This window comes from Sorex araneus, chromosome 7 (genome assembly GCF_027595985.1).
Source record: "Sorex araneus isolate mSorAra2 chromosome 7, mSorAra2.pri, whole genome shotgun sequence".
Classification (NCBI taxonomy): Eukaryota; Metazoa; Chordata; class Mammalia; order Eulipotyphla; family Soricidae; genus Sorex; species Sorex araneus.
In genome coordinates this window covers 13901760-13928013 of record NC_073308.1, presented here as the reverse complement: position 1 = coordinate 13928013, position 26254 = coordinate 13901760, and the positions used below count along the sequence as shown (strand labels likewise).

The 26254-nt window shown below is 42.5% G+C and overlaps 1 protein-coding gene across 8 annotated transcripts in view; it reads right to left on the bottom strand.

The window, feature by feature from the left end:
- Window positions 1-26254, bottom strand: part of STK38 (serine/threonine kinase 38) — a 57340-nt gene that overhangs the window by 10430 nt on the left and 20656 nt on the right. For all 8 annotated transcript variants that reach the window (XR_008631054.1, XM_055144508.1, XM_055144507.1 and 5 more), the window contains exons 3-9: window positions 21391-21442; window positions 18907-19029; window positions 14625-14708; window positions 10647-10770; window positions 7885-8039; window positions 4668-4770; window positions 3839-3900 (exon numbers count right to left, since the gene is read on the bottom strand). Coding sequence is in view for 7 of the 8 variants with exons in the window: in XM_055144508.1 (XP_055000483.1) it covers window positions 3839-3900; window positions 4668-4770; window positions 7885-8039; window positions 10647-10770; window positions 14625-14708; window positions 18907-19029; window positions 21391-21442 (703 nt within the window). In the remaining variant the exon portion in view is untranslated. The remainder of the gene's footprint in view (window positions 1-3838; window positions 3901-4667; window positions 4771-7884; window positions 8040-10646; window positions 10771-14624; window positions 14709-18906; window positions 19030-21390; window positions 21443-26254) is intronic.

The following is a 26254-nucleotide window of genomic DNA, read 5'->3' as shown; positions in this document are numbered from 1 at the left end:
GGGCACTTGCCTTGTACTCAACTAACCACATTTGATTCCCAGCTTCCCATAAGACCCACCAAGACTGCCAAGAGTGATCCTGAGCTTAGATCCAGGAGTAACCCCCGAGTATACCATATAGCCCCAAAACCAAAACAAAGAAAGAAAAAACAATAACAACAAATAATTATTATTAAAATAAAAAGCAAAGTAATAATTATCAAACTAGTAGCCAAAGGTGAAGCCAAAGGTTAAGCTACCTGGCCAGAACAGGTAGGGCAGATGCCTTGAATGCAGCAGAACTGGGTTCAATCCTGGCATTCCATATGGTCCTGCAGCCTGCCAGGAGTGATCCCTGAGCTCAGAGCCAAGAATAAATAAATCCTGAGTACCACCGGGTATCGCCCAAAAATCAAAAATAAAGTTGAATAAATAAAATAAAAATCACAGAAGACTCTTCACCTTGTTGTGACTTACCAAAATAGGTAAAGCTAAGTTTTTCAATAATGCAGGGGCATTTATTATCTTAAAAATTACTTATTCAGGGGGCTGGAGTGATAGCACAGCAGGTAGGGTGTTTGCCTTGCACGCGGCCAACCCGGGTTCTATTCCCAGCATCCCATATGGTCCCCTGAGCAACGCCAGGGGTAATTCCTAAGTGCAGAGCCAGGAGTGACCCCTGTGCATTGCCTGGTGTGGCCCAAAAAGAAAAAAAAAAATTACTTATTCAGTTATCTCTTCAGTTATCAAATTTTACAGCAGGGGCCGGAGCGATAGCACAGCAGGTAGGGTGTTTGCCTTGCATGTGGCCAACCCGGGTTAAATCCCCATATGGTCCCCGAGCACCATCAGAAGTAATTCCTGAGTGCAGAGCCAGGAGTAACCCCGGAGCATTACCGGGTGTGACACAAAAAGAGAAAAACAAAACCAAAACAAACCTACATTACCTGGTCAAAGAGATGAGACAGGAAGTAGAGCACTTGCTGCACAGGCAGCTTCGGTGGCCGGACCCTGCTTCCAACCCCAGCACCACAGATGTTCCCCCACACAGCAGCGGAGCCAGTCCTGAGCACTGATGCCGGGGGCCCCTGAACTTCACAGGGGTATTTGGTGCTTCCTCCTCACTCACCCTCAGAAACAACCAGAGACCCACTGAGCAAGGAGATACTGCAGGGTCAGGACAAGACACGTGTTTAGCCAGAGTCCGAGCCCCAGGACCACATGGCCTCTGGAGCCTCACTAGGCGTGGCCCTGGGGGCTTCCTGAGCATGGCCTAGTGTGACTGTGCTCTGGGTGGCCTCGTGGTCACCAGCACCACAGAACTTGAAGCGCATCCTCAGCCTTGGCACTGACCCTGCAACCCAGTCGGCTACGGTGGATAGGAGTGGACGGGGTTCCCTAAGCACACTTGGGAAGTTCTCTTCTCCAAACAGTCAGTACTGGGGGGTCAGAGTATTAGTACATGGGCAGGGCAGTTGCCTTACACACAGCCAACCCAAGTTCCATGTCCCATTCCATACGGTCCCCTGGGCAATTCAGGAGTGATGACTGAGTGCAGAGCCAGGAGTAACCCCTAAGCACCACGGGTGGTTCATCCAAAACAAATAAACCAGTAAGTCAGACATCTAGGCTATACGGCCCAGACCATCAGAATCAGAATCTCTGGCTGTGGGTGCCAGCCATCAATACATGTGCAAATATCCTAGACAACTCTGACAGGCAGCCAGGGTCTACTGCCCTAGGGGTTAAACAGAAGCACCTGACCCAGTCTGTTACTGACATCCCCGGAACTCAACATGACGAACTGTTTTTTTTTTCTTTTTGGGTCACACCAAGATGCACAGGGGTTACTCCTGGCACTGCACTCAAGAATCACTCCTGGCGGTGCTCGGGGGACCATATGGGATGCTGGGAATTGAACCCGGGTCGGCCACGTACAAGGCAAAGGCCCTACCTGCTGTGCTATTGCTCCAGCCCCCCAGTGAACTGTTTTTAACCACATATAGAACCTAGGCATAAAGAGTGCCAGAAAAGGAACTACTATATGACTAACTACAGTAAATGTAAAAATCCAAAAATAAGATGTCAAGGGTTTTAGTTACTATATGTCTAAGAGTGCTTAGTTTTAAGCTAATGCCTCTCCCAGGACCTAGGTTTAACATAAAAAATAATAAAAAGAAGCCCTCAGGGGCTGGAGCAATAGCACAGCGGGTAGGGCGTTTGCCTTGCACGTGGCCGACCCAGGTTCAATTCCCAGCATCCCATATGGTTCCCTGAGCACCGCCAGGGGCAATTCCTGAGTGCAGAGCCAGGAGAAACCCCTGTGCATCGCCAGGTGTGACCCAAAAAGCAAAAAAAAAGAAGCACTCAGACACCCGATGTGGGCCGCAGATAATTTTTGAAATGCAAGCCCTTTCATTTCCATTTTCACATGACTGATATCTACTTACTCACAAACTAATGAATAACTAAAGATATTATAGAGAACTTTAATTCAAAATTTTATTAAGTCTGGAAAAAATAATTTTGGCATACCTGATAAGTTACTGTATACACAAACAAGCAGTAGTATTGCCATTCCTTTAAAAAATTCTATTTTCTCGGGCTGGAGCAATAGCACAACGGGTAGGGCATTTGCCTTGCATGTGGCCGACCCGGGTTCGATTCCCAGCATCCCATATGGTCCCCTGAGCACCGCCAGGAGTAATTCCTGAGTGCATGAGCCAGGAATAACCCCTGTGCATCACTGGGTGTGACCCCAAAAAAGCAAAAAAAAAAAAAAAATCTATTTTCTCAATGACTAACTTTCTAACAATTAGAAACTGGACATGTACATTGCATGTCAAAGTTTGCCAAGACAGTGTTTCACTTGTGAATTTTTACTTTTCAAATAATGTCCAACATAGGGGGCTGGGGCGATAGCACACAGGTAGAGCGTTTGCCTTGCACGTGGCCAACCCGGGTTCTATTCCCAGCATTCCATATGGTCCCCAGAGCTCAGCCAGGAGTAATTCCTGAGTGCATGAGCCAGGAGTAACCCCTGTGCATCACTGGGTGTGACCCAAAAAAGCAATAAACAAACAAACAAACAAATAAATAACATCCAACATAGTATTAAGGTAAATACAATCATGTTATTTTTAAGCTTCTGGAGCATAACTCATTATGTATATAAACAAATGTAATAATAAGGATTTTCCCAATTTCTTTCCAGTTTTTATGTACAACTTCTTTGTTTCTATTACAAAAAAGTAGGAAAGAGTGGAACAGGTATGAATGGAGGAATCTTGTCTATACTGTATGCATCAAAATGTTTAGTGTCTCAGAACCATTGTCTTAAAACGTTTAAAAGTAGGTATTTATACTTAGTTTCACTTTGAAATCCCTCTGCTACCATAGAAACAGGAGAAAGTTTGGGAGCCAGGGAGAGGGTCCGGTGGTTAAGGCACTCGCCCTGCACACAGTCGCCATCAGTGCAGTTCAATCTCCAACACAAGTTAGACCCTTGGCACCACAGTTTCTCAAGCAGCCCTGGGAGTACCCTTTGGGCACAGAGTCAAGAGTAGCCTCTGAGTGCTGCAGATGTGGCCCACGCCCCTCCCCCCTGAAAAAGGAAAAAGATGCAAAGGAAGGGGTTGTCACCTACAAAGAAAGTTCGGAATGAGGTTATCTATGAAAATGTCTAAGCAATTTTCCATCCTTCTGGTATTCTGGGTGCTACAGACATAATAACAGTGCCCTAGGAGGATAATCTCCATATAGGAAGTATACTGCACAAAACAAATGCAATGTTATGTGCCCATTTTCTAAATAGACATGTTTCCTCTGTAACAATTAAGAAGACACAAATATTACTTACAAGCTGACGTCTATTTCTCTTCCAGGTTTCTGCTTTCCTTTTGGAATTCATATTCTGGAAAGCTAATAGTGAAGAAAACAAATCCTCATCAGAGTTCAGAAAGGAATAATGTTTATTACATTTTTTTCATTGGCTCTGGTTCAAGTCATTTGAGACCCTAAAATCTTGCTTTTTCTGCCATTCCACTGTTAAGTCTGGATAACACATTTCCCAGAATGTTTGTAAGCTCAGATCAGAGCCTTAAAATTCTTAAGTCTCCAGAACCAGAATGAGAGCTGTGCTCTGATGTGGGCTCTGTGGACAGAGGACAGATCTCAAAAATAATTAGAAGGCATTCAGTCTCATCAGGAGCAGAAGCTCCAAAGTGGATCAAAATTGTTTACGACTTATTATCACCATTAAATTTCCAAGAGTAGTAACTGCTACAGAGTCAGACACTCCAGGACTCTAGCGTACTCGACAGAAGCTGCGCTAGAGCTGGGCGGAAGCTTCTGCAGAACTCAGTGGTTTGGTGGTCTGGAGAAGGAACTCTCTGAGACCAGTGTCTTCCGCCATGACAGAAAGAAACCCCGATGAAGAACTTCACCTTGGATTTTCCCAGGATACTTGTCCCATACTCACTGCCAGTACCCCAGCAGATCACCCGGATGTTCACTCGAACATCTGCCTTCACATACTTAAGTCTCCACCTAGCCTTACATCCCAAGTCAATCTACAAAGGTATCTCTACTCTGCAGATCCCAACTGTGCTGAGTATGACAGCTACAGAGGAAAGGCTCTTCTAGGCTTGGGAGAGGCCACGAAAGGCCAATCTGACTTTTATACTTACTGAAGTCGCTGGGGAGGCTGTGGTTCAGATTCCTATAAAATTCCGTCCTATGTGCCTTTTTCAGTCCTGTACAAAGGCCAAAGTCGGAAAGTTTCACATGGCCCTAAGGGGAACAAAATAAGGGAATGGATGGGTGAGCATTCATGGCTGTGGAAAAGAGTATTATCTTCTCTAGCTCCTGCCAGTTCCAAGGAGGCTGCTGAGTCTACTAGAGGAAAGGAAACAGCAAACACAGCGTTAGAAGACCAGCCCAAGTCCTACTAATAATTTTAATTTTGCATATTATCTAAATTTTCATACACATAGAAACCTGTAAACATCTAGAAGCCTGTAAACATCATTGAGCCCTTCATAGTCTTTAAGAATTTTACTTTGGATTTGTCTGGGGGGCACACCTGGAGGTGTTCAGGGCTTACTCCTGGCAGGTTCCGGGAATCATTTGGGGTGCTGGGGATTGAACTCAGGCAGACCACATACAAGGCCCTACCTTTTATATTATCTCTTCATTTCCAGGATTTTACTACTTTTTAAACTCAAACATTCCTCTGTGTTTCTATTTCTTCAGAATTATCCTATCTAGGGTCAGGAAGTTAACACAGTGGTCAGGGGCTCATATACCGCATGGGCCAGGGTTGAATATCCTTACACACACCCTCAAATATATGATCACCTAATCTTTCATAAGGGAGCAAGAAATGTGAACTGGAGCAAGGAAAGCCTCTTTAATAAATGGTGCTGGGAAAACTGGACAGCTACGTGCAAAAAAAATGGGTTCAGACCTCTACCTAACACCATGCACAAAAGTCAGATCAAAATGGGATTAAAGACCTCAATATTAGACCAGAATCCACAAGGCACCATAAGGTACAAGGTCGGCAAACCCCTCAACGTCACTGAAGCTACAGGTATCTTCAAAGATGACTCACCATTGACCAGGCAAGTAGAAACAGATATAAACAAATGGGATTAAAAAGAAACAGTGCCAGAATACAAAGACAATCTACAAGATGGGAAAAAATATTCACCCAATACCCATCTGATAAAGGGTTGATATCAAGGATATACAAGGCACTGGTTGAACGCTATAATAAGAAAACATCCAACCCCATCAGAAAATGGGGCGATGACAATGAAATGAACAGAAACTTTCTCAAAGAAATCCGAATGGCCACAAGGCACATGAGAAAATGCTCTTCATCACTAATCATCAGGGAGATGCAGATCAAAACAACAATGAGATACCATCTCACACCACAGAGACGGGCCCACATCCCAAAGAACAAAAGCAACCCGTGTTGATGAGGATGTGGGGAGAAAGGGACTCTCCTTCACTGCTGGTGGGAATGCCGACTGCTTCAACCCTTTTGGAAAACAGTATGGACGCTTCTCAAAAAATTAGAAATTGAGCTTCCATTTGACCCAGCAATACCACTCCTGGGAATATATCCCAGAGATGCAAAAAAGCATAGTAGAAATGGTATTTGCACTTGTATATTCATTGCAGCACTGTTTACAATAGCCAGAATCTGGAAAAAACCCAAGTGCCCCAAAACAGATGACTGGTTAAAGAAACTTTGGTACATCTACACAACAGAATACTACACAGCTGTTAGAAAGGATGAAGTCATGAAATTTGCATATAAATAGATTAATATGAAGAGTATCATGCTAAGTGAAATGAGTGGTGGGAGGGATGCTGGGACCATTGGTGGTGGAGAATGGGCACTGGTGGAGAGATGGGTACTCAATCACTGTAAGACTGAAATTCAAGCACTGAAAATTTGTAAGTATATAACTGTACCTCACTAATATAAATAAATAAACTAATTATTAGATTAATTTTTTTAAAAAAGGGCTGGAGACAAGTACAAGGTTAAGGCACTTGCCTTGCATAAAACCAGCCCAGGTCTGGTTCCTGGAACCCCCAAACAGCTCCAGGATTGATCCCTGAGCCAAGAGCCGGAGGAAGTCCTAAGAACAGCCAGGTATGGCGAAACCCCTTCATACCAGTCCCCCCACAAAAAGGATGAATACAAAAAAAACATTAAAGAGGACGAGAAGTGCTTTTCTGTAAAGCAGAGACAGTGTGATTTGGAACCTGAACTTGATTTTTGTTGTGGTGGTGGTTGTTCTGTCTTATGTCCTGATTCTGACTGGGTTCCTCTGCAACTGATGAGGTTGCCCAGCAGTTTTCTTAAGAGGTAATACATGAAGCTGGAGAAATAGCACAGCAGTTGGGCTTTCGCCTTTCACGCAGCCGACCCGTGTTCGATTCCTCCACCCCTCTTGGAGAGCCCAGCAAGCTACCGAGAGTATCGCACCTGCACGGCAGAGCCTGGCACGCTACCCGTGGCATATTGGATATGCCAAAAACAGTAACAATAAGTCTCACAATGAGAGACGTTACTGGTGCCCACTCGAACAAATCGATGAGCAACGGGATGACAGTGACAGTGAATACATGAAGGCTGGAGAGTACAGTACAGCAGGTAAGGTGCTTGCCGCGCATGTGATCCCCAGCACTCATATGGTCTCCTGGGCCTACCAGGAGTGGTCCCTGAGCACAGAGACAAGAGTAAGCCTTGAATACAGCCGAGTGTCACCCTAAGCAACAGTCCCCACCTCACCCCCAAAAAGAGGTAAAGCATGTAACAGAGCCACTTATATTTACCTTTATTTAAAAAATCTTGTAAATCAATTTTACTCTTAAATCATTTTTTATTTTTTGAAATAAAACAGGTTTTATTTGAAGGTTTTGAAGGGAAGCAGGAAGAGAAAGTGGGAGAGAGTGAAGAGTATCTTGCTCAAGAGAGAACCCAGGTTTCTCCAAAGGCGGAGAGAGCCTCTATACACATCCCACCATTAGACATGAAAGTACCCATCTCAAGAGGGGAAATGCGGGCGACACATGTGCTCGGGCACCACATGTGCTCAGCCATGTGGGCACAAGCAGTACATGGGCTCAGGCAGCATATGCATGCTTAAGTCATTTTCTAAATGGCCTTAATTTTTAAGAAGACTGTTCAACAGAATTATAAGCCTTTCAAAAAAAATTATTATAGTTTGGAATAGCATACTGGAGAGAGCCAACCAGAATCTGAAAAAAAAAAAATAAATAAGGTAGCTCATAGTTCCACAACTCTCCTACTGGTACTAGCACAGCTTAGAGAAAAGGCTGCTCAGGCCCAAAACACAGGAACTGCGCTCTGCACTGCACCTTGCTGTCCAGGAGCAGGTTGTCCGGCTTGATGTCCCTGTGGATGAACCCGAGCTGGTGGATGGAGTCTATGGCCAGGACGGTTTCTGCTATGTAGAACTGAGTCTCTTCTTCGGTCAGAGTGTCTTTCTTCATCAAAAGCGTCATCATGTCCCCTAGAAATGAAGAGACAAAACACACACACACACAACACATGAGTGTACACACACACACACACACACACACACACACACACACACACACACACACACACACACACACACACACACACACACACAGAACACATGAGTAAGTGCCAGCCTTCAGAGATGTCTTCCCCAATTGCCAACTTAAGGGAAAGCTAAAAGGCCTCTGCTGTGCTCCAAAAACTGATCAGTATAAACAGAAAGGGCCAAAATTTTTGAACACTGACAAGGTAAAATCCACAGCACAGAGAGCAAAGTACTTTTGCCTAAGCTACTGATACTGACCACTACGCTATGGCTTACATGTTACTGAAGAGAAAAAAAGGAAACTCTCTCATACTAAAAATAATCTGGCTTAGGAAAAATATGCTAGATAGAAAGCTACTTTACTTTGCACTTTGCACAGATACCTGCAGACCTGTCTGCAGAGAGTCACTTCCAGAGATATTGGACTGTTCCTCTAGGACGGTTGAAATGTCAAAAAAAATTTTTAACATTTGGAGAAGGTCAAAGAAGTTCCCCAATTTCTATTCACAAAACACTAGAATATGTGCAAATTAGAAGGTGGGATTTTCTGGATTTAGTCTGGACTTTTAATACAGAAATCCAAAACTGCGTGGCCACGATAGCCGAGATTGGAGAGATAGACCTCTTAACTCTCCACCACAGGCCTGACTCTAATGGGGAACTCCTAACAATAATAGTGAGTCTTTTTGTTGAAATGTTGAATGTAACCAAAGTAAAGAGAAAGTAAAGTGAAATTTATCAGTTATGGGGGGATGGGAGGTATACTGGGGTTTTGTGGTTTTTTTTTGGTGGTGGAATATGAGCACTGGTGAAGGGATGGTTGTTTCAGCATTGTATAACAGAGACTTAAGCTTGAAAGCATTGTAATTTTCCACATTGTGATTCAATTAAAATAATAATAATAATAATAAAATATTTGTTTTGAATAGAGATAAAAGGAGGAGAAAAAGGTAATAAATTGCTTGTGTTAAAAAAAAATAAAAGGTGGGATTTAGGTAGTAATGTGTTAGTTAACAAAAGTTAAAAAGGAACTGAAAGTCCTATATACTATATCATACCCACATCCCAAAAGTACACAGTGAACACCCCAAGACCAGTGGGTATTTTTCCTCCAATGTTTTCTTATAAGAATTTCAATATAAACCAATATCCCTTATGCAACATTGATAACACACCAGTATTTTCTCTGCAAATTCAAATTTCAATTATTTCTACTAAATACCAATAACATAAAATGATTCATTTTTAAAATTCTGATCCTAACTCAACAGATAGACAAAAACAAAGTAAAGGAAGTACACATAAGTAAATAAAAGCTAAGAGAAACAGGAAAGAGTCATTAAGATCTCACTGAAAGTCATACATGTTAGAAAACTAGGGAAAAGAGAAAGAGACCTTTGATTTTAATGAGCATTATGCTTTCTGAATTTCACTTATTCAGGAGAAAGTTTTGTAGTCTTGGAGAAAATTACTTTTAAGAAAAAAGAACACTTTCTCAAAATGCTGTCCCCCCATTTTATTGTTATTTCAATTCCAAGCACTGAAGTATATGAATTCCTACCATTCCTGTCAGCCACATCTGTGGATGTGTAACAGACAAGATGGCAGTGTGCCGTCAGCTCTCAGGCTGCTACGTGGCCTTGCACTGTGGCCCAAGAGCAGCCAATGGCATCCCGTGTGAGCAGGGCCAGCAGCTGAGAAGGCCCAGGCCAAGTGGTCTAAGTCCTGCAGGTCAACTCCACCGAGTGCAAAGGGTCGGGAGACATGAGAAGCTATGAAAGACGTGCGGGTAAGGCCAGAGAAGACATGTCACGGAGTCTAAGATGTTCTTACTCCAACTTAAGAACTGGCATTTAAAGAAATTTCTTCTTAGTCTACCAGACTCTTTTCTAATCTCCATCAATTGTTGATTAAAAAAAAAAACAACAACACTGATGACCCTAGACCGAAACTAAAGGTTGTCATATAATCAAACTATGGCACAATTTTATTTGCTTATTATTCCCACCATGCACTTCAGTCCATCTGCTCACCAGAAACATACATTCTGCTCTGGGCCTACTTGGGAGCTAGTTGTCTTAGAAGACACACATGTTGAGTTACATAAAACTTGCAATATCACAAATAAAAAATTTGTGATTACTAGTTACTAAGAAATGAGAAATTCACTTATTAATATAAATTATAAAAAAGAAAGAAAAACGTTGAAGCAAGAACTGTTACAGCTTCAAATCTGTCACTGGTAACTTAATGTATGATTTCCACTGACAGGAAAGCAGGCAGAGTCCCTAGTATATTCCTATATATTTTAAAAGAAGTAGAAAAGAAAGAAATCATGAGGATGAATGGGAAAGTTACTTTCATGGCACTAAGAATTGCAGAAAGGCACCTCAGCACAAGACAGCTTACTGCCCTCCTGTATAGACCTAAAAAAAAATACAGAAAGCAACTCTGTCAGGACAATCAAAAGTAGAAAGGAGTTAATTGTGTGAGAGGAAAAAAAACATGAAACAAAAAAGGAAAAATAACCTTTCATCGTCAAGTAATTACCTCCAGGCAGGAACTCCATGATTAGGTAGAGGTTTAGCTTATCCTGAAAACTATAGAACATTTTCACAACCCACAAACTGTCTGCCTCCACTAGAATGTCACGCTCCGCACGAATGTGGCCAACCTGGAGGTATATGCATTGGATTAATGACAGGCTTTGCTCTGATTTATTAGATTGTATATTTGTTTAAACAATTTAAATACTATTTTGCGTATTAAATTGTGGTGATGCAAAAGATATAATTTATGCTTAGGCAAACCTTCTAATTAGAAACTGACATCTGACTTGAGATTTGGCAATGAGAACTTGAGTGATGAAAGAATTTAAAATGGTAAAATGAATGGATTTAATGCAAACGGCAACTCGAATGATACTATTTATTGAAACTGATTAGTTAAAATTACCATTCTTTTGCATATACTTTTGTCCAAATCATTTTTTATGATTAAAAAGAGCCTCCAATATGAGACTCTCCAGTTCTGCCTGGGCCTGTAACAGCAACGTCCTGTTGGCAATTCCACACACAGTGTCACAGCTCTTAGTTACCGATAGTGGGCCTGATCAATTCCTTCTGAACTGAAATACAAATAAAACCTATGTTGGAGATTAAAACATGACATTTTATCAGTTTCTACTTGGACTAACATAGAAGCTAAGGAAATGAAGTTGCTGAAAATCAGTGAGAAGGGGCATTTTGTTCGTAAACATGTTAATCAAATTTAACCTTATTTACTCTAATAGCAATCAAAACACTGGTACATAATGTCAATTTCTGTCCTTCTTACAAGGGTCACAAGATCCTTTCTGTCCTTTTCTTACAAGGGTTACAAAATCCAAAATTGGGTTAACTAAGGCCCAGTCCAATCCTATAACAGAGGTTTTAGTCTTACTATAGGCTACAGAGATTTTAGTCTTACTATAGGCTACAGGACTTGACTTCTATAATATTTGCAGAGGAAGTGTATCAAAGGTTACTAGCATTTTTGTTCGGAGAACTCAGTCCATGATTGCTGTTTTGTTTATGCAATCCTATGGATTCTTAATTGTGCTACAAGGATGTCTCTGGCAAAGCCAGGTAATCTTCCTTCCAACTGAGACTGAGAGCATCCTTCATTCTCTCCTGTCTTATCCCTAGCCTACCAGTCTTCCATGCTAATCCTTGGATGCTGGAAGAAGCTGAGTTTACATATTTGAGTTACTACTAAAAATGCACTTTGGGGACATTTTTGGTAGTTTCAATATTGTAGAAAACTTGCATTTTTTTTTAATACACTGACAAGGTATGAGGGTGGGAAAATGGAAGGTAAAGGTGATAAGAAACAGTGCAATGTAATTATGCCACTAAGTAAACATCTGCCCTCACACATCTAACAGAGAAGCAAAGCTTTTGGGACACAGCAGTGTTGGCACTGCGGCAAGTCCCATCACTAACGTGGACAAGGCAGCCTTGACCGCCTCCACTTCCTCCCAGCTCTGGGGACAGGCTCTGACTGGTGCAGGAAGCCATGAAAAAGAGTGGGGAGGAGTTCTAGTTATCACTTGACCCTCACTCTGGAAAATAAGAGAGTGACTGCAACCATTTCCTGTGTGTCAAGGGGAGCTACTGTCTCTGTGAGCGCACCATCTGTGCCCGTCTCTCCTGGAGATGAAATAGCATTTAGGAGCCTTGAGGTCTAGAAGCAGAGTCAGGTGAATACAGGGTAAAATTAAATGAGCCTGAGGTGCAAGTGATACCAAAGATTCCCTTTTCCCTATTCTATAAACATTTAATAGAGCGGGAACTACATATCAGTCGCTATCCTGGGCACGAAGAAAGCAAAGATAAAAGCCCATATTTTTCCTCCCACCCTAAAACCTCACTGGCATCACAACTAGTGATTTTTCCTTTTTCATTTAAAGAGAAACAAAAAAGTGAACTAAATGCTGGTTTTCTGCTCCCTGAAAATTTATTTTCTAGATAGCAGAAACTTACATCCTCTGAGCTAGAATAATAACCTGAGTTCTCCGTGGACAGCTTTTATTCCTGTTTAGTAAAAGGAAACAAAAAACAACTTCTCTAAATAAGGCACCTATACCTTTCTGTGTTAATTGTTTTGTGTTTGGGGGCCACACCCAGTGATGGGAGGGGGAAGTAAACTTGTGACTTTGCACACAGTTACTCCTGGTGGTGGTGGGTAACGATAACGGATGTTAGGGATCAACATGTCTGGTTTGGTCAGTCCCGTACAGAGCAAGCACCTACTGTGCTATGGCTCCAGCCTTGCAAGGCACCTGTATCTTACCAAAAAGGCTTTAAATCAAAATTTTGTCACTGTTACTGAAAATAACGGGCTTCTCTTGGTCTACTTCCACTCTCTCATCTAGACTAAACATAACTGCAGGAGGCTGATTAAGTCCTAAGGTGTGTGTCCAGAAATTAAACTGGATCAGACTGAGATCAACTCTACAAAGCAAGGAACCAGCAATGTGGCTAAGCAATTAAGTTAATTTAAAATTCTGCTTCTAGGAACATTTTGTTGACTTTTATATCAAGAAATTTTCAAAATTGGCTTTGAAGAAAGCACAGTGTTTTTTTGTTTTGTTTTTTTTTGTGGTTTTTTTTTTTTTTTTTTTTGCGTTTTGGGTCACACCCAGCGGCAATGCACGGGGGTTAGTCCTGGCTTTGAACCCAGGAATTACTCCTGGCGATGCTCAGGGGACCATATGGGATGCTGGGAATGGAACCCAGGTTGACCTCATGCAAGGCAAACGCCCTGCCCACTGTATTATCACTCCAGCCCCTAAAAGCACAGTGTTTGAGGAAACGTTCCATCACAGTATGTTGGGGAGTTTTCTGGGACCCTGTGACCTGTCTTCAAGCCTGCTCTTGGGCTCTATATCGATGTTCTCCTGGTCACAGGGGTCTCTCACTTCTCTGCAATAGCATCTAATCTTTATAGATTATTTTTATGATTAATTGATTTGTTCTGAAGCAGCCAGCAAAATTAAATAATCTATAGTCCATCACCATTTTCATCTTTAATATGCTAATATTAGAAATTCATTTGGTGGGAAAAGGCTCCCAAGTGTTCCAGTGGGCCCAGGCTCAGACCAGCTGTGTGGGCCTGAGGGGTCCATGCTTGGGGCAAGCAGCAGTGAGACTCCCAGGACCACGCCAGGGGCAGTGCAGGGGACGGACGGTCGGCATGATCGTCAGCCCTCTGAGCTATCGCCCCAGCCCTCTATTAAGTTCTTAAGCAGCCAATAAATCTATTTGGAAAATAGTTTACAAGTTTTCAATGTTATTAATTTTGTTGGTTTGGGCGCCACACCCAGAAGTGTTCAGGACTTTCTCCTGGCTCTGAGCTTAAAAATCTCTCCTGGAGGTGCTCAGGGACCATATGGGAACCTGGCCAGCTGTGTGCAAGGCAAGCACACTCCCCACTGTACTACTGCTCTGACACCTGTAATTAATTGTTACAGACAATTTGCAATGCTCTGCCGTTTGCATTATATTTTTCAAATTTATTTAGAAATTACAATATTGTTATCTCTTAAATAGTAATGTGCTACTCAGAAGATCCAACTCTGGTTTGAGTATACAGAAGTATATTAAGACACTGAAATATATTATATATAAGAGTATATTAAGACACATTAGATCTAAGATGCAGACACATTTTTATCTCTCAGCATTCAATAAGAAACATGCCACCACACCATGTGTGACCTCAAAGTGATCTCATGACAGACATCTTGTGATAAACCGAGAGATACAAATAGCAGATGTTTCTCACATAGGTCTTTAATTTTTAAAAGTCAGCACAAAATGTTTAGGTATTATTTTAGGCAAAGAAAAGCAAAATTATGAGTATACATGATATAGCTTAGAAAGTCTAATAAAGAATAAACATGTCAAATAAGAAAAAAATAAGAGTTTTAGGAAACAAAAATAAAATCATAAGCTAACTAAAAGCTCTGCTACAGCTGCGCTTTACCTGCTCTTTTTCAAGCATATCTGCTTTGCGGAGTATTTTCATTGCATATACATGCCCTGTATCTTTCTTCTGAACAAGTCGCACCTAAGAGTTACAAAAGAAATATCAAGTCAAAAGCTCATAGTACCAAATTAATGCTTTCACGTACTGCAGGAAGTAATAAACTAAAAAATGGCAGGGCCGAAGGGGCATGAGAGGCAGTACGGGGCTAAGGTGCTTTCGTTGCATGAAATCAGCCCTGGGCTGGGCACAAATCCCCTGAGAACCAGAAGCAGTTCCTGAGCACCACTTGGGGTAATCCGAGACCACATTCCCTGCCCCTCCAAAACTTTATGAGAAAGTACTGCGATTTCATACAACCAACAATATTTATATTAAGGAAACAGCCCTTCCTGTCCAATGTTCAATATGCACCCTTTACACACAGTGATGTCAGGAGAGAATGCTGCAAATTCTTCCAAATCTGAACAGGCTTAACTTTCTAGCAAAATAAACCAATCTACTTTAAAACCCTCACTTTCTTTTGTTTGGATGGTTGTTGTTGTTTCAGGGGGTCTTTTTGCTGCTTTTTTTTTCTGTTTTGGGGGCACATTCAGGGATACTCAGGGATTACTCCTAGCTTTGGCAGTGCTTGAGGAAACATATTCGATGCTGGGGATTGAACCCAGGTCACTCGGATTGGCTGCATGAAAGGTAAGCGCCCAACCACTATACATTCTCTCCAGTCCCGAAAACCCTCACTCTACGTTAGGAGCTCATTAAGGGCCTGGCACAGGTCATCTAGTCAGTTCAGAATATAAGTAAATGATGACATCTGAAATAGTCAAAAGCTCACGCAGGGGATGAAGTGACAGTATAGCAAGAGTCTGCCTTCCATGCAGCCAACCCAGGTTTACTGCCCGCACCCCACATGGTCCCATGATCCCCCTAGGAGTAACCCCTGTGCATAGGACCAACCATGAGCAGAGCTCCAGTATAGCCAACCCCCCAAAAGAACACACACACACACACACACACAGACACACACACACACACACAAATTTGGCTTTGTGGGTCATACCCGGCGATGCTCAGGGGTTACTCCTGGCTCTGAATCACACCTGGTGGTGCTCAGGGGAACCATATGGAATGCCGGGGATCGAACCCGGGTTGGCTATGTGCAGGGCAAACGCCTTTACTATCACCCTGGCACCAAAAAAAAAAAAAAAAATTTTTTTTTTAAACTTTAAGTAGGGAAACGAGGTTTGGGGATTGTTCTGTCTTTGTTTTCCTAACTTTATTTAAACACTGTGGTTTACAAAGTTACTGATAATACAGTTGTTTTGGGCATCTGATACTCCAGCACCAATTCCACCGCCAGTGTGGCCATCCCACCCTGCCACTCTCCTCAGGTTCCCACCCATCCCCCACACCTGTCCCCTTAACAGGCACAGAAATAACACACTGCTTGTTAAAACAAACTGGAAGATAGAATTTTATTTAAAAAAAAAAAAAGCAGTAAAAGAAAACCTGTGGCAACTGTTCTATCTCACAATGGTGTTGGATGAGGGTTCGATGAGCCCCCGCTCACTTTTTTTACTTCCTGCTTACTGGCCTTCTGGGCTACTTCCCATCTACTCTGCTGTGCTGTTACTGGGCAGTCAGTATTGTTGAATTTGAAGATGTCATGCACTCCAGAAACTAAAACTGGGACACTTCTTTCCACTGGCATCTCGAGCAAGATGAGTCCTGAAGTTTTGGACTGTGGGGGTGGCTGCAGGCAGTACTTGCCTGCTCCTCTTCTGAGAAGGCTCCAGAACTTTTAGCCCAGGGAAATGAAGTTGGATGCAGTTCTCCTTTCTCTTATTTACCAACTGTTTAAAAATAAATCACTTTATGATGAAAAGGACAGTAATGGCCTATACAAACCAACAATCAGCTGACTGCACACAAATTTAATGTGTTCCAATGAAAAAAGCCTTTTATTAGAACTGTAAAAAGGTACTGGGGCTGGAGCGATAGCACAGGGATAGGGCACTTGCCTTGCACACGGCCAACCCAGGTTCGATTCCCAGCATCCCATGGTCCCCCGTACACTGCCAGGAATAATTTCTGAGTGCAGAGCCAGGAGTAACCCCTGTGCATCGCCAGGTGTGACTCAAAAAGCAAAAGAAAAAAAAAGGACTGCATCTATACAGTTTAATATATTAGACAGTTCATGTTATATATGTTATTGTATAATAGAAATACAATAGTAAATTTTATTTTTCCAGGTATGTCCCCAAAGCCACTCACTTCTCATTCCATTTCTGGCTTATTTTTCAGAACAAAACATATTTTACTATTACTAGCTGTCTTTTAAAACAAAATAGTGGGGCTGGAGCCATAGCACAGCTGGTAGGGGGTTTGCCCTGCATACGGCCGACTTGGGTTTAATCCCCGGCATCCCATATGGTTCCCTGAGCACTGCCAGGAGTGATTTCTGAGTGCAGAGCCAGGAGTAACCCCTGAGCATCACTGGGTGTGACCCAAAAAGCAAGAAAATAAAAAATAAAACCAAATAATATTATTGCAGAGTTATTTTTTTTAATCAAACATATTTGGAAATTTTTTCTTTTTTCTTTTCCAGTAAAAACAAAAGGTGCTTTTGTTGTGGGTTTTGTTTTTTGGGATGGTTTATTTGTTTTGGTAAAGTACATAAATTTTCAGTGTCCTTACAGATGCATACTATTTCCATTGTGTACATGTGAAAAATGTTTAACCCACTTCCTACTGACATTTAGACTGTTATCAATCTTTTGCTATCATAAACAATGTGCAAGGAAGACCTGTAAGCCAAAGTCATTTCTAATAGAGTTCTGCAGAATTAATTTCTAGAAGTAGAACTACTGAACAAAAGTCAGTAGGGGCTGGAGTTTCTGGGGCTGGAGTGATAGCACAGTGGGTAGGGCATTTGCTCTTGCATGCGGCCAACCCGGGGTTCGATTCCCAACATCCCATATGGTCCCTTGAGCACCACCAGGAGTGGTTCCTGAGTGCAGAGCCAGGAGTAACCCCTGTGCATTGCCAGGTGTGACCCAAAAAGAAAAAAAAAAAGTCATGAACATTTCTAAGATATTAATCAATTTCCATGGATACTGTATTGTTTACACTTTTACAACCAAAGTTCTCATTTTCTATCCCCTAAGAAAATCTGTTATACAAATCTTCATATACATGAGTCAATTTCTTAATAGAAATCTATTATGTAGGATGACATTACTATGTACTACATTATTGGGATTATAGAAAACAGAAAGTTTATATTGTTCATTGTTTTCAGTTTATGCCTTTTGTCTGTTTGCTTTTGGGCCACATCTAGAAGAGTTCTGGACTCACTCCTAGCTCTGCACTTGGGGAATTACTCCTGGCAGGGCTCATTTTTATCTGAAAAGCAGAGAGCAGAGATCTGGGACTGCAGAAATAGGAAGTTAGAGCAGTTAAGATACAGAGCTGGAACTAGAGCCATAGCACAGTGTGTAGGGCACTGCCTGGCATGCAGCTGACCCATGCTCAATCCCCAGCATCCCATATGATCCCCCAAGCATCTCCAGGAATAATTCCTGAGTACAGAGCCAGGAGTAACCCCTGAGCAGTGCCAAGTGTGACCCAAAAAGCAAAAAAATAAAAAGATACAGAACCAGGCTTGCTCTTCTAGCAGTGTTCTGCCTCAGACCTGTGTCTCATTTCATGTTTGTTTCTCTGCTTGCTTCCATTTTGGAGAACCCGAGTTCTCTCCTGAACACACACGTCTCCCTCTTTCTCCTATCTTTCTATATACGTTCCAATTTATCCAATTTAATTTAAGCTATCTTGCTTCACACACACACACACACACACACACACACACACACACACACACACACACACACACACACACACACACTCTACATGAATCAAGGTGCATGCCTTGCATATATCCAACCCTTACTTGACCCTCAGCACCACATGGTACCCCAAGTGTTGTTGTGTGTACCTGCGGAGACCCCAGAGCACTGCGGGGGCAGCCCAGGCAATGCCAGAATTGCTGAGTACCACATTCTCAGGGCTTCATGGTAAACCACTGGACTGACTGACAGAGAACTGCCTCTGAGCACCACTTCGGTCCTCCCCCCCCAAAAAAAAAAAAAAGTGAGGCTAACAAGCTTGACCTACCTGTCTCATATTTCAGTTGTATCAACAATATTAGAGTACTAGTATGTTAGAAGCTTCTAAGTTCATTAGTACTAATTTTTGAATTTGATAAGCATAAATGATTTTTTACCTCACCGAATGCTCCTCTGCCTATCACTTTTAAAGACTCAAAGTCTTCCAATCCAAGTCTTGTTCTTTTCAAACGAAGAAATTCTGTTTCCTTCCGAGCATGTGCTGATCTTCTAAGTCGTTTCTAGAGTTTAAATACAGAGGAAGACTCATGAATGAATCTTAGAAGAGAGCAGCGAGCTGCAGAGATATCTCTGGGCCTCCTGTGAGGCTCATGTCACCATGCGCCTCAGTGACGGGCATTTCAGAAGCCAATTGCTGCCACCTCACAGCCAATCTTCACAGACTGCTTGGTGGGGGGGAGGGCAGTGCATGCATGACAATGAATCCGAAGAAAAAAACCGGGTAGGCGGGACCAGTGACTGAAATCTTCAGGCTTCACAGAGTCAGAAATGGGTGACCTGCCCCCCCCCCACCCCGACCTCCCAGCCCTTCAAGTTTCCTGGCTGTCATGCCCAAGAACTGCCACTGAGGGCCATTTAAAGGGCACTAGGGCCATGGTCCCGACCCCAAATATTCAGAAATTTTAGAATTCCAGGAGTACATGGCCACTTTTGAGGCTGCATGACATCTCATACTATTCCTAACAATACAAAATAAATTATTTAGCATCTGCCTATGGGGCAGGCTTAAGTGGGAAAATTCTAAATAATGGTGGTGGGATTGGTGTTGAAATCATGAATGTAATCAAGTATCATGAACAACTTCAAGAAAATGAATTTGAAAAATTTTTTAAAAGTACAGAGGAAAGAAGAATAGGAAAGAGAAGAGAAACTTCATAACAAACCTGTATTTGGGACTTTGACCCATCTGAAAGCAAAGCCGCATCAGATTAAGCATTTTCTTTCCAAGCATGAAACCACTATATAAGGACCCAGAGAAAGTCAGTTTTCCCTTATCCCACCTTCAGACACAATAACCAACCCAGACTGAAGAAATGGATGCCTCCTTTAAGAACTTGGACGAATTACTTCTACACTCCACTAGTAAACTTTCCTAAAGAAGGAAGGATAAACAATCAACATTCTTTAACCTGCTTCCTGCTAAAATTTTTTTAGTTTAATTTCTCTCTGGGCTTTTTACAAAATGCCATTCATTTTATGCTCTTTTCAAGTCTCAGGTATTTGGGTATTTTTTAACCATTTTCCTGTGATTCACTCCTATTATTTCTTTTTTTTAAATTATTTTATTCACTGTCACTGTCATCCCGTTGCTCATCGATTTGTTCGAGCAGGCACCAGTAATGTCTCTCATTGAGAGACTTATTGTTACTGTTTTTGGCATTTCCAATACGCACGGGTAGCTTGCCAGGCTCTGCCGTGCGGGCTCAATACTCTCAGTAGCTTGCCGGGCTCTCCAAGAGGGGTGGAGGAATCAAACACGGGTTGGCCGCGTGAAAGGCGAAAGCCCAACTGCTGTGCTGTCGCTCCAGCCCAAATTATTCTATTATATTTTATTATTAATTATTATTTTATTATTTACTATTCCTTTACTCTTGTTTTTGTTGTTGTTTTTGGTTTTGCTCAAGCGGGCACCAGTAATGTCTCCATTGTTGTTGCTGTTTTTGGCATATCAAATACGCCACGGGTAGCTTGCCAGGCTCTGCCATGCGGGCGAGCAAACTGATGAGCAACGGAATGACAGTGATACAGTGATAGTGTTGTTTTTGGAGGGGGGGCAGTCTGGGCCATCCTCAGTGGTATTCAGGGCTTACTTCTGGCTCTGTGCTCAAAAATCACTCCTGTTGGGGCTCATGGGACCGTATGTGGTGCCAGGGAATAAACCAGGTCAGCTGCATGTAAGGCAAGCACTTTAACCCCTGTACTAACTCTCAAGCACCAATTCATATTTTCAATTATCTGTGGGGAGAACCACACCCGAGGTGCTCAGTACTTGCTCTTTATTCTATGCTCAGCATCAATTCTGACAGGGCTCAGGGGACCATATGTAATGCCAGGGATCAAACCCAGATCAGGTATGTGCAAGGCAAGCCCCTTTCCTGCAGTACCACTCTAGCCCCTCATAATTTTAAAGGCATTCCCACTGCCATTTAGTTCTTTATACCGTTTTCCATAAAATTACATTATCCTCCTAACACATCTGTGGGCTGGGGGAGGGAAGATGATTTTGAGAAATAGTTTGCCTTGATAGAAACTTCTGAAATCTAACCCACTGCTCTAGAACCTTTTCTGTGACTTCTGTAAATATGCAACAATTTGCATTTAATTTTTATTTTATCGCATCTTACTCTTGGAATTCTAGATCTAATTAATTTATTAGAAGTGTACAAAGGAAGTCTTCTCCTTAGCTCTTGATAATTAACTTCTTCCTCCACATGAATATCTAAATCTAGCAGTGTGCCTGCCCTCAACAATCTCCTATTACGAAGCCAAAATCGCTCCCCCCATTCGCCAAGACTAACAAACACCTGGACAGGACAAGGCCTGCCATGCTAGTTCAGGAGGAAATTTCCAATATTAATTACCTCTTCATCTTTAAGGCCTTCTTCTTCCATCACTTTTTCTAACTTCTTTTGTCTAAGAAGAAACAAAGATTTGAAGTAACCTTTTAAAATGGTTTAAATGATAAAAACAGGTACATCTTAAAAAATCTAAAGAGATCAGCTAAGTTACTAAGGCAGGTGGAATGATTCCCACCCATAGATGGTTCTGTATTTTGATTAAGATTGTATAGATGTTAATGCAACAAAGAATCTTATTTAGAAATAGAAGTTCTCTCTCTGCTTTCTTCTTTGGCTTCATTTCCTCCTCAAGAAGCCACACAAAACAAAACAAAACAAAACAAACCACAAAACAGTTGGCGTCTGATAACCTCTTATATCAGGATGTTTCTCTACATCTGTCTGACTGAAACCTACTTCCTTTATTTTCACATCTTCCTTTTCCTCCCTACCGCAAGCAAAGACTAAAAAACAACAAAGGTAAAGGCAGAAGTTAAGACATGGAGTGTGTGTGTGTATGTATGGGGGAGGGGAGCAGGGGAATCTGTGATCAGTACCACCATCAAAATATACAACTCTAGAGGGGGCGGGCAGACAAAAAAATATATTTATACAACTCTAGGGGCTGGAGCAATAGCACAGCGGTAGGGCGTTCGCCTTTCACGCGGCCAACCCGTGTTCGATTCCTCCACCCTCTTGGAGAGCCTGGCAAGCTACCAAGAGTATCACACCCGCACGGCAGAGCCTGGCAAGCTACCCATGGCGTATTTGATATGCCAAAAACAGTAACAATAAGTCTCACAATGAGAGACGTTACTGGTGCCCGCTCGAGCAAATCCATGAGCAACAGGATGACAGTGACAGTGACAGGCTGGAGCAATAGCACAGCGGGTAGGGCATTTGCCTTGCATGCAGTCGATCGGGGTTCGATTCCCAGCATCCCATGTGGTCCCCCAAGCACCACCAGGAGTGATTCCTGAGTGCAGAGCCAGGAGTAACCTCTGTGCATTACCGGGTGTGGCTCAGAAAGAAAAAAAAAAAAAAAAACTCTAAATACTGGAGGACTGAATTTAGAAACTGAATCAAATAGTATTTTAGAACTATAGTTGCTTGTTGATCTAATAAAACTGAAAACCTAGTCTGCGTGCTATTTATTTAGCATGACAAATGAAAGCATCTGCACTAGATATCCCTTCTATCATTTATCACCATTTCAGAAAACAAGTAATCTGAGCAGGACAAAGAAGAAGAAAGCACAGCACGGGGTGTGGGGAGCAGAGCATGTGTCTAGTGGCTGAGACGCACAGACCTGACGCCACAAAGGAGCAATACATTGAGTTTTCTACATTAGATAAGGGGCTTGTGAACTGGCAGCGAAAGCAAGTAACAAAGCCTGAAGCAGCATGAAAGCCATTACAATAACTCAGATGTGCAGGAAAGTTCTGGAAATTTCGAAAGAAAGCCACAGAGCAACTGTAATGATGTCGAAATTGTAGATGGAGTCAAGAGAAAAAGTCTTTTAAAATTTCTTGAGTGGGAGAGAAATGATGCCACTAACAAAGAAGAAACAGAGAAGCCAGGAGGAACATACAGAGAAACATGAGGTGATGATAAAGTTTATTTTGGTCAGTGTACATCTATTTCAAAAAAATATTTGCCTCAGCCTGCCCCACCTAAGGGCCTTGTTCTGAGCCGGCACATTTCCTAAGCTCCAGGCTGTCCCAGGATCAAAATAGATGTATTCTTGACTTAAGTCTGACTGAGAAATAATTCCTATCTTTTTTAAGCACCAAATTACTTTATATGACTTAATATATATGTACACACATATATATGACTTAATATATATATATATATATATATACACACACACACATATATAAGACAAAAAAGGAGGGAAGTCCAAAGACATTTTTGGGTGTCTGATATGAAACATCTTTTTCTAAGGGTCTCCCAAAATAAAAATTTTGATAAAAGTAAGTGTATGGGGTCAGAGCCCTTACTGCAGGCACGGCATTTGCCTTAATAAGTCTTTTTTTTTTTTTTTTTGGCATTTGGGTCACACTCAGTGATGCTCAGGGGTTATTCATGACTCTGCACTCAGGAATTACTCCTGCCGGTGCTCTGTGCACCATATGGGATGTCAGGGATAAAACCTGGGTCAGTTGCATGCAAGGCAAACACCCTACCCACTGTGCTATCTCTCCGGCCACAGGGCATTTGCCTTGAAGAAGCATATAGGATGCTGGATGACCAGAGTTTAATCCCCCACCTCTTATATGGTCCTCCAAGCACTGCCCTGCCAGAGGGATTCCTTAGCAGAGCCAGGAGTATCCCCTGGGCTACCACTAAGTGTGAGTCAAAAATAAAAAATAATTAAATAATAACATTTTGCTAAAATGAGTGTAATATTAAAATCATATTACAAATTCATGGGATCAGATGAGTAAGAAATGGTACCCAAACTATCAGGAAGTGAAAGACCTATCAGGGCATGAAGAAAGAAGCAAGCCAAGCACACATGGCTTCATGTATGCCCACTTTTTGCCTCCTAATTTCCAGAATATTTTGAAATATCCATCAATATCCATACTGGAGGGAGGTGTTTGCCATCTATATGGGCCAACCGTGGCTCACTCCCACCATCACATATGACCCTTTAAGCACTAATGGGAGTGACCTCTGGGCACAGAGCCAGCAGCAGGCTCCAAGCATCACCTGATGTGGCCCAGAAGCCCAAAAACTAAAAGGCCTGAATAAAATGTCAGAATGTGTAACATAAAAAATAAAAACAAAAGGTCAGAATGTGTAACAAAAACACATCTTGGGGCTGGAGAGATAGTACAGGGAGTAGGGTGTTTGCCTTGCACATGCTGAGTGTGGTCCCCAAACCAAAAGTGGTTATCTGATTTTGAGTTTTGAGAAAATTCCTAAGGAATCCTCTAAAAATGAGTATCACACAGATTTTGGCAGGAGGGGGAGGGATGAGGGATGCTCCCAAGGGGGGATCAGGAGGCCTGGGCTCCTGCGATTCTCAAACAAGCATCAAACCAGTTCCATGCCAACGAAATAGAGCATGTAGTGCCTCCAGGGCAGACTATTACTGAGAAAAGAACTGCATCTTGTGTTTTTGTGGCTTTAACCGTTTTGGCAAGGGAGAGGAGGTTGTGTCACACTGGGTGCTCAGGGCCTACTCCTGACTCTGCGCTCAGGGATCACTCCTGGCAGGCTTGGGGGACCATATGGGGTTCCAGGGATTGAAATCTGGGTCAGCTACAAGAAGGCAAGTACTACTGCTCTGGCCCCTTGTGGCTTTAATTAATCTACCAAGTGTTGTCATGAAGAACAGAAACAAGATATTTTACAAGAGAAAATAATATTTTCCTTAGTTTTTATTTCAGACATAAATTCTCCAAGTGATTTTTTTTTTTTTTTTACTACTAACTAGACAATTTTGACTAGAGCGATAGCACAGCAGGCAGGGTGTTTGCCTTGCACATGGCCGACCCGGGTTCAATTCCTCTGTCCCTCTAGGAGAGTCCAGATACCAAGAGTATCCCGCCGGCACCGCAGAGCCTGGCAAGCTACCTGTGGCCTAAACTGATAGGCCAATTTCAACAAAAACAAGTCTCGCAATGGAGACTTCACTGGTGCCCACTGGAGCAAATCTATGACAGTGCTACAGAGTTAAGATGTTAATTAAGTTATTGGATTGAGGAAAGGAGAAAAACCCCTTAAGTAGTATTCTGCCCCTGAGCAAAGAAAGGGCTTTCTTATGTTGATTTTGCTATGGGACTGGGTGTAGCATCTACCACAGTGCTGGGGGTGGAAAGAGGAGAGAGGAGAGAGTTGCTGGGAAACAGAGCAGGAAGCAAGATGGAGCACAGAGAGATGAGCAGGAGAGACAGGAGGAGACGGGAATGAGGGGCAGCGTGAGGCTAGACTCAGAGAGACTGGAACAGGTGCATGGGGAGAATGGAATAAATGGCAACTGATCAATCAACTGGCTTGGCCCTCGTTTCCTCCTCCGTCTGCCCCACTGCATGGGCTGTCCTGGCTGGGTGAGCAGCCCGAGACCCCCCCCTCAAGCCCCAATCTGGGCAGCCAGGGGGAGAGCTTCGGGGCCTCCCTTGGCCACCCCGGAGATTATACATTTGCCCTGTACCAGCCTCCCCAGGTTCAATCTCACCACCACCAGAGGCTGCACTTAAGCAGAGAGCCTCCAGAGCAGAATCAGAGGTGGCCCCCAAAACAAAACAAAAGCTCTCAATTAAAAAGATTAACAAGGGGGCTAGAGCCATAGCACAATGGGTAGGGTGTTTGCCTTGCACTGAGGCGACCGGGTTCATTCTCAGCATCCTATATGGTCCCCTGAGCACCGCTAGGAGTAATTCCTGAGTGCAGAGCCAGGAGTAATCCCTGTGCATTTTGGGTGTGACCCAAAAAAACAAAAAAAAAATTTTTTTTAATTGAAAAAAAAAATTTGCTTTTGTTTTGGTAGTGGTGCCAGATACCAAGGGAATCAAGGTATGAGATTCACAGCTGAGCCACCCCTAGAGCAGTTTGTTTCTCTATTGTTAAGGGTTTCTTTCCCATTTCTTTTCTCTTTGATTTTTGGGCCATAACCGGTGGTGCTCAGAATTTACTCCTGGCTCTGTACTCAGAGACAGACCACTCCGGGCAGTCTTGGGGAATCATATGGGGTGCTGGGGATCAAACCCAGGTGAACCATGATTAAGGCAAGCACCAAACACACTATATTCTGGCTTTTGGGAGTTGTTTTTTTTCTTTTGTTTGTTTTTTATTAAACAATGGTTTAAAAAAAATGGTTGAAAACAGAGGCCACTGTTGACCTCAGTTTGATCCAAAGCACCACATATGTCGATGT